The 16768-nt window shown below is 39.2% G+C and overlaps 1 protein-coding gene across 2 annotated transcripts in view; it reads right to left on the minus strand.

The window, feature by feature from the left end:
- ANO6 (anoctamin 6) overlaps positions 1-16768 on the minus strand; it is a 200745-nt gene that overhangs the window by 56171 nt on the left and 127806 nt on the right. For both annotated transcript variants that reach the window (XM_079938006.1, XM_079938007.1), the window contains 2 exons: positions 14072-14187; positions 8146-8280 (listed from right to left, as the gene is read on the minus strand). In XM_079938006.1, coding sequence (XP_079794132.1) covers positions 8146-8280; positions 14072-14187 — 251 coding nt within the window. The remainder of the gene's footprint in view (positions 1-8145; positions 8281-14071; positions 14188-16768) is intronic.

Consider the following 16768-nt stretch of genomic DNA (forward strand, 5'->3'; position numbering starts at 1 on the left):
TAACCTCAGCTTCATGGTGGCCTTTAAAACCAACAGTCTCACAACCAAGGTAGCCTAGCAGCCACTGAAGGGGCAGAAGTGGTTTGAAGTTACCAAAAAACCCATCCCCAGAGAGTTGTCACTATTTGACCTATCTCAAGCTCATACTGTGCAAATAGCCCTATCCCCAGAGTGTCTGTTGAAAGTAATTAGCAGGAATTATTTAACATTACAATTGCCTGAGGCAGTGACACCAACACAGACTAACAAGATGCTGATTAGAAAACTCAGAAGGAAAAACTGCATAATGAGATGTTCTGGGGGTGGGGGTAGGGTTAAAAACCTCCAACAAATTCCTAGAGTTGTGGACAGTGCATATGACCAGCAAAGACCTGAGAAAACCTTAATCTCTCAACTGGCTGACCTTGAGGTTCTGCATAAGCAAGAAGTAAAGGCTAAGGAAGAGCTGCAAACTGCCTGCTGGAGTGCTGAAGGCATTCCCCAACACACAAACACAGAGCCACTCGGCAAAGGCTCAAAAAAATGATTGGTTCGAAGTATTTAAAGAAATCACTGTCCAATCATTAGCTGACAACTAAGCTTTTGTACACAGATCTCATGGCTATGCACGATAAAGAATACAGACTTTACAGAATTTGCTCAGGAAAATAACTAAATAAATAGCAGCAGCACAGCAATGACAACAGAAGCAACAACAAACCCTGAGGAGGGGAAAAATCTGGTTTCCAGATCTGCCACAATATTTTAAATGCCCAGTTTTCAACAGAAAATTACAAGATACACAAAGAAACAGAAAAGTTTGGCCGTAACACAGGGTAAAAAAGAGGTCAATAGAAACTCCCTGAGGATGTCCAGACACTGAAATTACTAGACAAAGACATAAATAAGCAATTATACATATGTTAAAGAACTAACAGAGGGCTTCCCTGGTGGCGCAGTGGTTGAGAGGCCGCCTGCCGATGCAGGGGACGCGGGTTCGTGCCCCGGTCAGGGAAGATCCCACATGCCGCGGAGCGGCTAGGCCCGTGAGCCATGGTCGCTGAGCCTGTGCGTCCGGAGCCTGTTGCTCTGCAACGGGAGAGGCCACAACAGTGAGAGGCCCGTGTACCGCAAAAAAAAAAAAAAAAAAAAAGAACTAATAGAAACCATGCTTAACAAATTAAAGTATGTGACCATCTCATTGTACAGAGAATATCAATAGATAAAAATTATTTAAAAGACCAATAATGACTAAAATGAAAAATTCACTAGAGAGGTTCCTCTGCAGATATGAACTGGCTGAAGAGAAAGTCAGCTAACTTAAAACTAGGTCTATTGAGATTATCCAGTCTGAGAAACACAAAGAAAAAGGAATGACAAAAAATGAACACAGCCTCAAGAGATGGGTGGGACACCATCAACAATACACATAATAGGAGTGCCAGAAGGAAGGAGGGAAAGAAAGGGGCGGAAACAATATGTGAAGAAATAATGGCTGAAAAACTTCCCAAATTTGATGAAAACATTAATTTGTACATCCAAGAAGCTCAACAACCTCCAAGTAGTATAAACTTAGAGATATCCAAACATAGGCACATCAGACTCAGTGTGTCAAAAGACAAGAAAAGAGAATTTTGACAGCAGAGAGAGAAAAGTGACTCAACATGTTCTAAGACTCCTCAGTAAGACAAGCAGTTGATTTCTAAACAGAAATCATGAAAGCCAGAAGGGAGTGGGATGATATCACCGAAGTGCTAAAGGAAAAGACTGTCAATCAAGAATTCTATATCCAGCAGAACTATTCTTCAAAAAAGGAAGGACAGTTTAATTAGGTCCCATTTGTTTATTTTTGTTTTTATTTCCATTATTTTGGGAGACAGATCAAAAAAGATATTGCTGCGATTTACGTCAGAGAGTGTTCTGCCTATATTTTCCTCTAGGAGTTTTATAGTGTCTTGTCTCACATTTAGGTCTTTAATCCATTTTATTTTTGTGTATGGTGTTAAAGAATGATCTAATTTCATTTTTTTTTTTAACATGTAGCTGTCCAGTTTTCCCAGCACCATTTGTTGAAGAGACTGTCTTTCCACCATTATGTAGTCTTGCCTCCTTTGTCATAGATTGACCACAGGTGTGTGGGTTTATTTCTGGGCTTTCCATCCTGTTCCATTGATCTATATTTCTATTTTTGTGCCAGTACCATACTGGTTTGATGACTGTAGCTTTGTAGTACAGTGTGAAGCCAGGGAGCCTGATTCCTCCAGCTCCATTTTTCTTTCTCAAGATTGCCTTGGCTATTTGGGGTCTTTTGGGCATATATCCAGAGAAAAACATGGTCCAAAAGGATACATGCACCCCAGTGTTCACTGTAGCACTGTTTACGATAGCCAAGACATGGAAGCAACCTAAATGTCCATTGACAGAGTAATGGATGAAGAAGATGTGGGTGCATACACACAATGGAATATTACTCAGCCATTAAAAAGAATGAAATAATGCCATTTGCAGCAACATGGATGGACCTAGAGATTGTCATACTAAGTAATTCAGAGAAAGAGAAATGTCGTATGATACCCCTTATATATGGAATCTAAAAAGAAATGATACAAATGAACTTATTTACAAAACAGAAACAGACTCACGGACCTAGAGAAGGAACTTATGGTTACTGGGGGGAAGGGTGAGGGGAAGGGATAGTTAGGGAGTTTGGGGTCGATATATACACACTGCTATATTTAAAATGGATAACCAACAAGGACCTACTGTATAGCACAGGGAACTCTGTTCAACGTTATGTGGCAGCCTGGATGGGAGGGGAGGTTGGGGGAGAATGGATACATGTATATGTATATGTAAGTCTGAGTTGCTTTGCTGTGCACCTGAAACTATCACAACATTGTTAATTGGCTATACTCCAATATAAAATAAAAAGTTTAAAAAAACATGAAGGAGAAATTATTTGAAAGATTTATATTTATATAATAGATTTTTATAATGAAGGAGAATTATCTGAAAGATTCCACTGCTAGCAGACCTGCTCTACAAGAAATACTAAGGAGAGTCCTTCAGGCTTAAATGAAAGGACACTAGGCAGTAAGTCAAACTCAGCTGAAAAACTAAAGAGCAATGGTAGAGGTAACTACATAGGTTAAAGAAAAAGAAGAAAATATAAATACATTTTTGCATGTAATTATTTTCTTCTATCTGATGTAAAAGATAACTGCATAAAACAATACTTATGAAACTGTGTTGATGGGCTTATAAATGTATAAAAATGTAATTTGTTTGATAATAATAGCACAAAGGGGGAGGGGGACAGACCGATACCAAAGCAGAGTTTTCATATGTTACTGAAATTAAGTTGGGATTAATATGAACTAGATTGCTTTAAAACAAGATGTTAATTATAATCTCCAGGGCAACCACTTAAGAAAATACCAAAAAAAAAAAAAAAAAAAAAGAAACAACAAATTAAAATAGAATTAAAATGGTATACTAGAAAATATTTTATACAAAAAATGTAGTAATGGAGGAATAAAAAAAAGACATAAGACATATAGAAAATAAATAGAACAATGGAATAGAAAACAAATAGAAAAATGGATGTAATTCCAAGCTTATCAGAAATTACATTAATGTAAGGGAATTAAATATTCCAATCAAAAGACAAAAGGCAGAAATAAATGGAATAGAGAATAGATATGCAACAGAGAAAAATCAACAGTTGGTTCTTTGAAAAGATCAATAGAATTGACAAGTTTTTAGCTAGACTAGTCAAGAAAAGAAAGAGAGAAGATGAAAATTACTAAACTTAGAAATGAAAGGAGGAACATTACTGTTGACCTTACGGAAATAAAGAAGGAATATAAGGGAATAATGTCAATAATTATATGCCAACAAATGGAATAATCTAGATGAAATAGATAAATTCCTAGAAAAACATAAATGACTGAAGTTGACTCAGGAAGAAATAGAAAACCTGAATAGACCTACAGTGAGTTAAGAGACTGAATTAGTAATCAAAGAAATGCCTAAGCCCATGTGGCTTCACTGGTGAATTCTATCAGCCATTGAAAGAAAAACTGATGCCAATGCTTCATGAACTCTCCTAAAAATAAAGAGGTAGAAACATTTCCCAATTCATTCTATGAAACCAGTATTACACCGATACTGAAACCAGACAAAGGCATCACAAGAAAACTATAGACTACTATCTCTTATGAATATAAATGAAAAAATCTTCAACAAAATATTAACAAATTAAATCCAGTAAATCAAATCAAGTGGGATGTATCCAGGAATGCAAGGACCATTCAACCGTACAAAAATCAATTCATGTAATATGCCATATTAACAGAATAATGGATTAAAAACTAGGAAGAGAAGAGAATGTCCTCAACTTGATAAAGAACATCTACGAAAAAACCACAGCAAAGATCATAGTTAGTGGTGAAAGACTGAATACTTTCTTCCCAAGATCAACACTGTACTAGAGGTTCTAGTCAGGGCAACTAGACAAGGAAAATAAATTAAAAACCTCTAGATTAGAAAGAAATAAGTAAAACTATTTCTATTCCAGATGATATGATATAGTATATTAAAATCCTAAGGAACCCACCAAAAACTGTTAGAATTAAGAAGCCAGTCCATCAAGGTTATAATACACAAATCAGTATATAAAAAGTAATTGTATTTCTATACAACATGAATGAATAATCTAAAAATAAAATGAAGGAAACAATTTCATTTACAATAGCATCAAAAATAATAAAATACTTAGAATAAATTTGAGAAAAGAAGTGTGAAACGTGTACACTGAAAACTATAAAATATTGATAGAAATTAAAGATGACCTAAATAAATGGAAAGCTATTCTGTGTTTATGGATAAGAAGCCTTAATATTGTTAAGATGGCAGTAGTCCTTAAAGTGACCTACAGATTCAATGCAATTCTGGCTTTTTTGTAGAAATGAACAAGCTGATCCTAAAATTAACATGGAAATGCAAGGTACCCAGAATAATCAAAACAATCTTGAAAAACAAAGTTTCCAATTTCAAAACTTACTAAAAAACTATAGCAATCAATATAATCTGGTACTTGCATAAAGGACAGACATATCGATTGATAGAAACGAATTGATAGTCCATAACAAACTCTTATATTTATGGCCAAATATTTTTTGACAAGGGTGCCAAGATAATCCAATGGGGAGAAAATAATCTTTACAAAATGGTGCTGGGACACCTGAATATATACCTGGCAAGAAAGAAAGTTGAACCTTTACCTTATACCATTTACAAAAATGAACTCATAGACCTAAAACTATAAAACTTTTAGAAGATAAACATTGAGAAAGTCTTCATGACTGTGGATTACAAATGCTTTCTAAGACATGACACCAATAGCACAAACAACAAAAGTAAAAAATCAGGTAAACTGCACTTCATTAAAATTAAAAACTTTTGTGTTTCAAAGGACACCATCAAGAAAGTGAAAAGACAATTCACAGAAGGGGAGAAAATATTTGCAATATAAATATTTGATAAGGGGCTTTTATCCAAAATATATGAAGAACACTTAAAACTAGACAATACAAATGACACAATTAAAATGGGCAAAGAATTTGAACAGATGTTTCTCCAAAGAAGATATACAAATGACAAAGTAAGCACATGAAAAGACCCTCAACATCAGTGGGCATTAGGGAAATACAAATCAAAGCCATAATGACCTACCACTTCATACCAACTAGGAGGGCTAATATTTATTTGTTTATTTGTTTATTTATTTATAACCCAGCAATAACAAGTGTTGATGAGGATGTAGAGAAATCGGAATCCTCGTACATAGCTACTGGGAATGTAAAATGGTACAGTCACTTTTAAAAAGATACTTGGCAGTTCCTCAAAATGTTAAATCTACAGTTACCATACATCCCAGCAATTCCATTTTTTGATATATTCTCAAGAGAATTGAAAACATATGTCCACACAAAAACTTGTACATGAATGATCACAGCAGAATTATCCACCATAGCTAAAAAGTGGAAACAACCCAAATGTCGACTGATGGATGGATAAACAATGTTGTTGTGTATCCATATAATGGCATATTATTTGACCACAAAACGGAATGGAGTACTGGTCCATGCTGTACCATGGATGCACCGTGAAAACATTATGCTAAGTGAAAGATGACAATCGCAAAACACCACATGCTGCACACACTATATGGTTCCCTTTAGGAAATGTCCAGAATAGGCAAATACGTAGAGACAGAAAGTAGATTAGTAGCTGCCAGGGGCTAAGGGGAAGGGAGGTTAGGGAGTGACTACTAAAGGTACTAAAGGTTCCTTGTGGGGTGATGAAAATGTTCTAAAATTACATAGTGGTGAGGGTTGTAAACTCTGTGAATGTACTTAAAACCACTAATTGTACTCTTTCAAAGGGAGCATTTTATGGTATATGAATTATATCTCAATAAAGCTGTTATTTTAAAGTGTGCATAAGCTTTAAACAGGCCTTTTATAGAAGAGGAAATACTATAGTATCCTCTGCCTATCCATAGATATTTTCAAAAGCACACAAAATAAATTATATTTTGTAGGGGTACAAGTACATGTGAAAAAGAATATACAGTGTATGCTAAGGAATGAGAAAAATAAAATTTAGTATAGTTGTCATTTCCAAAGTAAGGGGATGCAATTGAGCAAAGCACTTCACGGGTAACAGTTTTGTTCTTTTTCTTAAACTGGGTAATGAATCATTACTCCTTACAGCTTGAATACATTTTCTATTCTTGTGACTCTACTGAGTATATAATAAAATTAACTGTAAATACATATATTTTAAGTATTTTTAAACTATTTAAAAATTAAGTAAATAAAGTCGCAATAGTTTTGAGCACAGGGAGTATATCCTCAAGACTCTACCCCCCCTCCACACCCTTTTCTGTAAATTAATTTGTGTGAAAGAGTAGGAAACATGTGGTGTGCCTGTTATGGTGATTTTATAAAATAAATTATAATGAGAGCCACCACCATGCAAGAACTGTATAAAAATGCTACTTTTTCACTTTGAAAGTGTATTTTTGAGATACCTTTTTGTGGCTGGAACAATATGCGAAACAATGGAGAAGCCAAGGACAAATTTAGGCAAAAGATATCAACATTCAGCCTTTGGCCCTAAACTCTTTTCCAGTGAAGAGAGGAGAGTACTTCCAAGACCATCTGCAGCTTTCTAGCTAAGAACCATAATGGGCACAAACACTCAGAATCCTCTGTTAACAGAATGGATAATTATGCCTATACATCACAGCTTCCATGTAAGCTTCCTGCCTCCAGAGCCAGGTTCATATGCCCTGGGCTAGAAAAATGTGGTCATCGGTTTGTCACTGTTGCCCAGAAATTTTGATCTGGCTGTCACACCTGGATAGAGGCCAAATGAACAAGAGAAAATGCCTGGTTCAGTGTTGCATCCCTTCTGGAGGTTGAGATCACCAAAAGCAAAGGATTAATAATACATTTCAGAACAGTGATGGTGAAATTCAGTGTTCTGGCACCCATGTATTTCCCTCTAGACAGCGCAGCTGGTATTTTAATTTCAACATCAAGCACAAACTCATTCTTTACTACTTTTTTTCCCCCTAACACTGTTAGGGCTTTCTTTTTCTTTTTAAAGTAAAACAAACAAAAGAAAGTATCATTTACTTGAGTTTTCAAACATGTATTCCTTAATATATGTTAAGAAGTCATTTCTAAAAACATAAAAACACCAATTTTACCAGTTTTGCCATTGAAACCCTGAAGCAATCAGAGCTGCTCCTGGCCCACATCTGTGGGGCTGAGTGAAGCATTCCTCTGGGAGCCAGAAGTTCAAAGTTGATCCTCCCTCCAGACCTCATTTCTTTTTCAAACAAAGTATTGTCTTAAAATACTGGCGTGTTTCCTAACGGTAATATTCCTGTCAGAGGCTGGGCTGCGTTATCTAAGAAAAATTTTCTTCCATTTCACTTAGTTATTATGCTCAGGACAAAAGGGATATATCATCTGAAGCCGTAAGTGTTCTGCGATGAGTCTTCTTTTACTAAAACAGTCTAAGTCCCTGAAAATAATTTTATGTCTAATCGACTTTTCAGCACGGTAACAAGGAATAGAGAGAGGTTACCTCCATGTACAGTTATTCTGATTAAAATATCCGTAGAGAAAGCAAGCCACTCCCACAACTGCTGCCAGGAGAAGCATCTGAGTGTAATAGCCCAGCCAGGCAAAATAGATTCCAATCTTCTCTCCATAGTATTTCCTGAAGAAAGACAGAAGTTATTTTCAGAAGAGACATATGAGCACTCTGCAGCTTTATCCTAATACTAATTTCTGATCCTAAATAAAGGGGGCTTTAGAATTAAACCTCTGACTCAATTCACACTTAAAAACATATCCATTTTCATAGCAGGCCCCAAATTCTACTGTGAAACAAGAAGTGTTTTACATATCATGGAAGTACTGATCATGGATTAACCTGCTGAAGAGAAGTAAATTAGAATACAGCAAAGGAGGGGAAAATGCTGAATATGGAGCAGATAGAGAATATTATCATCACTCTTTGTCAAGACTGGCAGATTTGATCAATTCCCCCAGATTGTTCTTAACATGCATGAAACAAATGAACACGAACAATTTGCTCAGTTAACTGTTTTTGCTTTATCTCGGGAACTTCCTCGGAGCAAATGTAATGTAAGTCACAAATAATAAGAAAATGTTGATAACGAACTAGGAGTGGAATGGCTCTCTGACCAAAATACTTATAAAACTCATGAGAATGGGAGAGGGCAGGACGGATAGGACTGAGGAATCTACTGCCCTGTATTCTTTGTATGTAGCACTTCTATTTTTCCTAAGTTTTAGAAACTCTTCAATGTTTTTAAATTAATCCGGGGTAAATGGAAGAGGCCAGGTGGGCGAGATAAGAAAGGAGGCAGGGCATGAAGCAGGGCCAGATTGTTCCTGAGAGGGAGACAAGTACACACAGGCAGAGACAAAGGGCTTAGGGGTGAGGAGAAAGCAATGAGACACTCGTTGAGGCGACTCTTGCTGACACTTTTCCTCAACGCACTTTCACTTCTGGCTCAGCAGTGGTTGGTAAAACCTGTAGGTTTACTTGGCTCTGGGGCCTCTATGAGGCTTCTGCCTCAGTGTGGAGCTGGGCTGAGCTCTGCAGGCTTAGCCTGGCGGGGACTCAGCCCTGAGAAACAGCCTGGAGTCCTAGAAGACGTCACACAGGAACATCCCTGGGTTGGACCATCCCTCACAGGGCAGCTGAGAGAAGAGCTCCCTGGTCACAGGCCGCGGTGTGGGTCACATCCATGGGGGAAAACGAGGGGCTGAGGCCGATGTGGAACCAGGAGGCAGGAGGAACACAGTGTGTCCGTTCTCATGCGACTGGGGCTTTGTGGTCCGGCTCACGGATGACAGGTAAATGGCAGGCTCGGGATGGTGTCTGGGAGAGAAAACCCTGGCAGTGGGTTTGACATGTCTTGGGCTCTTTGCTGTCAGGCTTTCTGAATATGTTCTTATCAATCATGTGCCCTGGAAATACCACATTTAAAACTGGAAATCATGTTGGGAGTCGCCTGCTCCAACTACCCAATAGTAAAAATATCCTGCTGCATTTGGAGAGCTGGTCAGGCAGTCTTTGCTTGGGTATTTACAGTGACAGGGGCTCATTACTTCCGAAGGTACCCCCGTCACACTGCAGGCAGGAAGGTCAGAAAGAACTTTTAAAATCTTAAACAGAAAGCCTGCCTCCTGGTTCTTGCTGAAAGGCTGGGGAAAATGAGAAGCCCTTCAAATGGGATATTCTCTGATTATTATCTCTCTCTGCCCCAAACATCCCAGTTCTTAACACCAATTTCTAAAACTTCAGCTTTGATTTTTTTAATCAAAGTTATACCTATACATTCATTAAAGAGTCAAACACTTCTATTGATAGAACACTGATTATACAAAGAAGCAGTCCCCAACAACTTCTCCCATGTCCCGGCCAGAAGCAAGCACTTTCGACTCTTACAGCTGATTCCTGGAATATTTACCTCCGTCTCTCTAAATAATATACCTGCAGTGCAGTTTATTGACTTTTCAGTTATATGTATCACCTACTGATGCTCTACTTTGGAAGATGAGGATTAAGCTCTCTTTTGTTTTTTTTTTTTTTTGCGGTATGCGGGCCTCTCACTGTTGTGGCCTCTCCCATTGCGGACGCGCAGGCTCAGCGGCCATGGCTCACGGGCCCAGCCGCTCCGCGGCATGTGAGATCTTCCCAGACCGGGGCACGAACCCGTGTCCCCTGCATCGGCAGGCGGACTCTCAACCACTGCGCCACCAGGGAAGCCCTAAGCTCTCTTTCAATCCCCGTCTCATCTACACACCCACACCTCCACTCCTCCATCCTCTCGACATAGTTACGATATAATTTTGATTAGAGCAATATCCTTGCTTTATAAATAGTAAGACTCTGTAAAGACTGCTCACAGCTGCATCAAGTCATCCGCTATGCTTACTTTTTCTCTCCTGCCCAATATTTTGTTTTCTCTGGAATTAATAATTGTCTTGCTGGTTCATTGCTTAGTTTTCTGTGTACTTATCAACGATTCAACCCCAGACTTTCCTTTAATGTGTAACTTTCTCACTACTTTCTAACACACGAGGTAGCCTATCAATTTCATGTCCTTGACTCAATCTCTTCAGAGCTCCTGCCACCTGGATTAATGACTTGCTAGTCCTGCCACAGAGCTGTCACCTGGGATCGCCCTGTCCCTCTCTCGGGTTGGGAATCCCCATTTACTGAATCCACGTCTTTTTCTTGGTGGAGTACCTCCTCCATTACTTTGCACGTTTAAATTGTGAAAATTCCTCACACCTAATCAACAGTTTGGCCATAACTGCATTCGGACCGTGAGTTAAAAAAAGCACGTTCCTCAGAAATATGAAATTCTTGCTCTCTTTTCTTGTAGGTGGCAGTGCTGTTGTTGAGAAATTCAGTGCTATTATGAGTCCTGCTCCTTCATATGAAACCTGTTTTTCTTTCTGGAGGCTCGTAGGATCTTCTGTCTGTCTGCAGTATTTTGAGAGGTCACGTCGCAGTGGTTTGATGGCTCCCTGTTCATTCTCCGGGCTGGGCTCTGACTACTCTGTCCATCCAGAGACTCAGGGCGCTCAGTTCTTCAATACAGTTCTACAGGTACTTGTCATGAAATATTTATCTGATTTCCTCCTTACATTTTCTCTGTCCTTATTTTTAGCATTCCTATTATTTGTTCATTGCACATCCTGGGCTGATTTTTAAATTTTTCTCTTTTCCCCCATTTTCCCGCTGTTCCTTTATATTTTTGCTCTACGTTCTGCACAATTACTTCAACTTCATTTTTTAACACGGCTGTTGGGTTTTTTTCTGTTCTGTTCATTTTTAATTCCTAAGAGCTGCATTTTATTCTCAGAATAATCCTTTCTTTCTTTCTCTTTTTTAAAATAGAATCCTGTCCTTGTACTGTGGATACCACATCTTAGCACTCAGAGAGAGTGCTGAGGGAAACTTTGCTTTTTTTTTCCGGGGCAAAGTCTGTTTCCTCCAGGTTGTTCTTTCTGGTTTGTTTGGTTTGCTGTTTGGGAAGGAGTCCATTTTCCCTCTGCTAACCCCTGGGAACCAGCGATGAAGGTTTAACAGCCTGAGCGCTCAAGGGGTTACTAATGGGAAGCAACAAAGGGAACATGTGGACCAGGGACAGGGAATAGTTAAATGTATTTTAGCAAAAGATACTTAAAATCATGGGGAAATTGTTTTCTTTACAGAATCCCTGCTCCCAAACAAAAACCCATAAAGAATGATTAAAAAGCCATCAAACCTATCACCCTGCCATAGGTTTAACATAAAACAAAAATAATGGAAGGGAACCCTCATAAAAATATCAACTTCAAATATTGACATGTGTACATCCTCTTTCAAAATTTTATTCTACAGGATAACTCGAGTTAATGAGACACAGTGCCTCTTCATAATTCCGATCCAGCTAATAAATGAAGGAAGAAATTAGAGTATGACCAAATGAAATACGCAAGATTCATTAATGGCTGCTATCGTCACGAGAGAGACAAATGGACCCTATGTACCTTTCGACAGAAGTACAAAACCCACACAAGTATTCTTGCACAAAGTCGAACCTCAATCAGATCAAACTTTTAGATGAGGATCAAATGACTTAACTAAAGCAAATACATAGGACAGAGAAACAAGTCTAACACCACAGGGGAGAATGAAATCGGCTAAATAGAGAATAGAGAAGCCCCTCAACAACTGCAAAGAAAACAAAAAGGAAACAGGAAAATTATAGATTAGAAGCCACTTGAGAGATATATTAGTTGCAACGTCTGGACCTTGTTTGGATCCTGATTACAACCAGAAAACTGTTAAAAAAAACACATATTTTTGTGATAACCAGGAAAACATGAATACTGATTATTTCATGACTTTAAACAAAAGGAGTACTCTGGTTGTATTTAAGAGACCTTGTCATTTTACTAACGAAATGTTACACTATTTGGAATCTTCTTCAAAATGACCCAGTAGGAGGTAGAGATAAACAAGAAATAACAGTGACTAGGAGTTTATAATGTTTGGAGCTGGGTGACAGACATAGTAGGCAGACTTGCTGTACTATTCTCTCTGCTTTTGTATATGTTTGAAATTTCCCTTAATAAAATGTAAAACAAAACGAAAATTCTTCAGTGTTTTAAAACTCTCACTTTTAAGGTTAAGAGGCTTTCCCCAAGTTCAGGTGGACGGGCACTGAGATTTCATAGAAAGAACAGGCACCTGGCTCCAGGGCCACCAGGGGCTACCTTGACCCTCCTCTTCTCCTCACCCTCCACATCCAACCCATAACCATGTCCTGTCAACCTGAATCCCCAAAGGCTTCTACACCTGCTCCCACGATCTCTCATCTGGCTCATGCTACTAGCCTCCTACCGGCTCGCCCTGCTTCCTGTGCCCCCTGTAACCCAACCTCTACACTATCTTTGCAAAATGTAAGTGAGATAAAATTACTTGAATGCTTAAAATATTACAACAGCTTCTCACTGCACTTGTCTACACTCCTTTCCATTTTCCTGATACCCTTCTAACCTTGTGCCTCATCTTTCCCTTTCTCCTTAGCAATGGTTTTCACAATTTCCTCCAACTTGCCAAGTGTTTTTGTGCCTCGGGGCCACTGTACCAGCTGCCTCTCTTCCTAGAATGACTTTTTCCAGATTCTCAAAGTACTGGCTCCTTTTCAGTAGACAAATCTCAGCTCACATGCCACCTACTCAAAGATAACTTTCTAGATTTACTTCACTCCACCCCTCCCCATCTTATCACTGTGTTATTTTCTTCATTTCAATCAGAAATTTTGTTCACTTATTTGCTTATTTTTGTTTAGTTGTTCTTGATCTCTCTCTCTCCAGTAGCCTTGCCCAAACAACATAAGCTTCTGGAAAGTAGCCAACATTGGTGCTTTCAGAACACACATGCTGAACTAGACATTAAATTCATATGCTGACGGAAATGGTACCTAACAGCAGATACAGGAAAGCAGTGAAAATTGGTATCTCTTATCATACAATTTAAGCTAAATCTAATGTTTACTCCTGTTTAATGAAGAATTTGGTGGGTATTTGGTCCCAGTTCCTCGGAGGTAACCTCAAATGCCTTGGAATTTCCCAAGATAGGAATGACTTCGTTATTGATGGTGGACCCTAGATGGTCTGTGCCAATGAGATGACTCAGGATGGAGACTGGCCATGCCAGAAAGACCAACCATGTGATTGGAGCCATGTGATATCGCAGGACCAACAGGAGAAGAAGGGGCTGGAGACTGAGCCATGTGGGCAATGACTCAATCAATCATGCCTAGGTAATGAAGCCTCAATAAAAACTCCGGGCAATGAAGCTCAGGGCTGCAGGTGAATTCCACTGGTTAGCAGTACTCTTGGACGACTGCCACATTTAGAAGCCACGAGGGGAACCCTGAGCCCTTCTCATTGGAGTGCTCGCTACAACTCACCTGATAAGATCCAAGGGCTGCTTTTTGTACATGCTTCGAGGATGAGCCCATTCCCTGTACAGAAGGTAGCGTTCATTGGGGCAGCTGAGGTCCTCTGACGGACTGCTGAAGTTGCACTGGGAAGCAGAAGCAAACAAATGAGCATCACAATCACCACGTGTTCATGTGTTCTGTTGATTAAATGTGGTACTAACACTTCACAGTCATTTGTAAATAAGGGGTCTTTATTTGCTGGAAGGGATGAAAATACCATGTAATTTTTAGTAATTCTCAACCAGGGGTGATACTTACCCCTGGAGGACCATTTGCAAATGTGGGTGGAAAGGAATGCTTGGTTGTTAGAATCCCGGGGACCACCACTGGTATTTGGTGAGAGCCCTGAAGATGCTTAATGTCCTGTAAATGGGCCAGTCCTAAACAGTGAAAAACTGGGCTGCTTAAGGGCCCAAACTGCTACACTGGAGGAAGACCTGAGAGTCCAGCCCCTTCTTGGACACCTGGGGAAACCAGGGCCTTGGCTGGTTAGTGGCAGGGTCAATTCTAAAACCCAGGCTTTTTGCCCCGCAATTCAGCAGTTATTCTGTGACCACACGTAGAATATAAACAACAAAAAAGCCTGACATGATGTTATACATTTAGCTTGTTCAAGAAACCAAACTTCCTGCTTCTGCTTAAATTCAACCTGACTCACTTTCCTTCCACCTGTACTAGAACCAGAAACACCTGCTCCACCACTTTCTAGTTGGATGACCTTGTGAGAGTCATTTAGCCTCTCCATTCATCAATTTCCTCATCAATAAAATGGGGATCATAATAACAGCCACCTCATAGAGCTGTTAAGAGGATCAATTAATCCATGTCAATGTTACAATACTCCCTGGCATATAATAAGTACTATATATCTGTCAGCTATTTTCATAATTACTGACAGATGTTATTATCAACCAGAAAAGTATTAGTATTAAAGCCTTAACATGGGTCCTGACCTCCTTTTACTTCCTTTCCAAACACCACACAAGATCATTCCTTAGCCTGGACATGGGACTAGTGCAGTTACAAGAGGCTTTAGGGGAAAAGAACTGGGGTAGATGTCAACTGAATATTACAGAACCTTGGCATCCCATATTAATAATCATGATGGCTATTTGCAAGTGTCCCCAGAGTTCATGTCATGCTCTCATTGTTAATTTTGCTCGGGCACAAATATAAAGCATATGGACTGTAGGGCTGGACTGCTGTGTTGGGTGTCTTAGCCAGGAAGCTCAGCTTCTGCTTCTCCACCCAGCTCCCTGTTCTCTATTTATGCATGTGTATGAAGAAGCTATTTATTGTCCTAGTTTTATTATCTTATACAGTACATTTCAATATTGTCTTTATCTACAAATACATGAATTACACAGTAGCAATTATCAGTCTCAGTCTTTGCTTTTTTGGTCTTAGAGATTCAGATAAATTGACAGCGAATGTAACAGAGTAACAGTGCAATATAATATAGTATTTTATTTCAATGACAGAATTTATTTTAAAAGCTTAGATATAATATCCTTGCATTTATGGAATCATTAAGGGTCTAAAGCAGTCACATTTTAAAATTTTCATTTCATGAGCGATGTTACCAGCTAGAGAAGTGCTCCTGAATTTGAGGAGTTGCTGTCATCTCAGTACATAGTCCTTAAAAAATGTCAACACTCTGCTGTATCGCCATCGTGACAAGAACCCTGACAAGACGCTTGTTTAAAAGCCCTGTGATATTCCAGGGCACAGTTTGAAAATGGTATTTCAGAGGGGAAAAAGCCTGTATTACAGAAAATGACAAATGAAATGGTCTAACATGTATTTTTCTTACAAAGAACCAATACTTTTCTGGTTGATAATAATATCTGTCAGTAATTATGAAAATAGCTGACAGATAAGTAGTACTTATTATATGCCAGGAACTGTTCTAACATTGACATGGATTAATTGACCCTCATAACCAGGGCTATCCAACCCCTGAGCCACGGACTGGTATCAGTCCATGGCCTGTTAGGAACCTGGCCGTGCAGCAGGAGGTGAATGGCTGGCAGGTGAGCGAGCCAAGCTTCATCTGTATTTACAGCCACTCCCCATCGCTCGCATTACCGCCTGAGCTCCACCTCCTGTCAGATCAGCGGTGGCATTAGATTCTCATAGGAGCTCGAACCCTACCGTGAACTGCGCATGCGAGGGATCTAGGTTGCGCGCTCCTTACGAGAATCTAATGCCTGATGATCTAAGGTGGAGCTGAGGCGGAGATACTAGCGCTGGGGAGCGGCTGCAAATACAGATTATCATTAGCAGAGAGGTTTGACTGCACAGAGACCATAATAAATCAATTGCTTGCAGACTCACAAAACCCTATTAGTGAGTGGCAAGTGAAAACAAGCTCAGGGCTCCCACTGATTCTGCATTATGGTGAGTTGTATAACTATTTTATTATGTATCACAATGTAATAATAATAGAAATAAAGTGCACAGTAAATGTAATGCCCTTGAATCATCCCTAAACCATCCCTGCCCCCCCATGCGTGTAAATATTGTCTTCCATGAAACCGGTCCCTGGTGCCAAAAAGGTTGGGGACCGCTACTCATAACAACTCTACGAGGTAGGTACCATTATTACCCCCATTTTATTGTTGAGGAAATTGACGAACAGAGAGGCTAAATGACTTTCACAAG

Source organism: Stenella coeruleoalba, assembly GCF_951394435.1.
Source record: "Stenella coeruleoalba genome assembly, chromosome: 11".
NCBI lineage: Eukaryota > Metazoa > Chordata > Mammalia > Artiodactyla > Delphinidae > Stenella > Stenella coeruleoalba.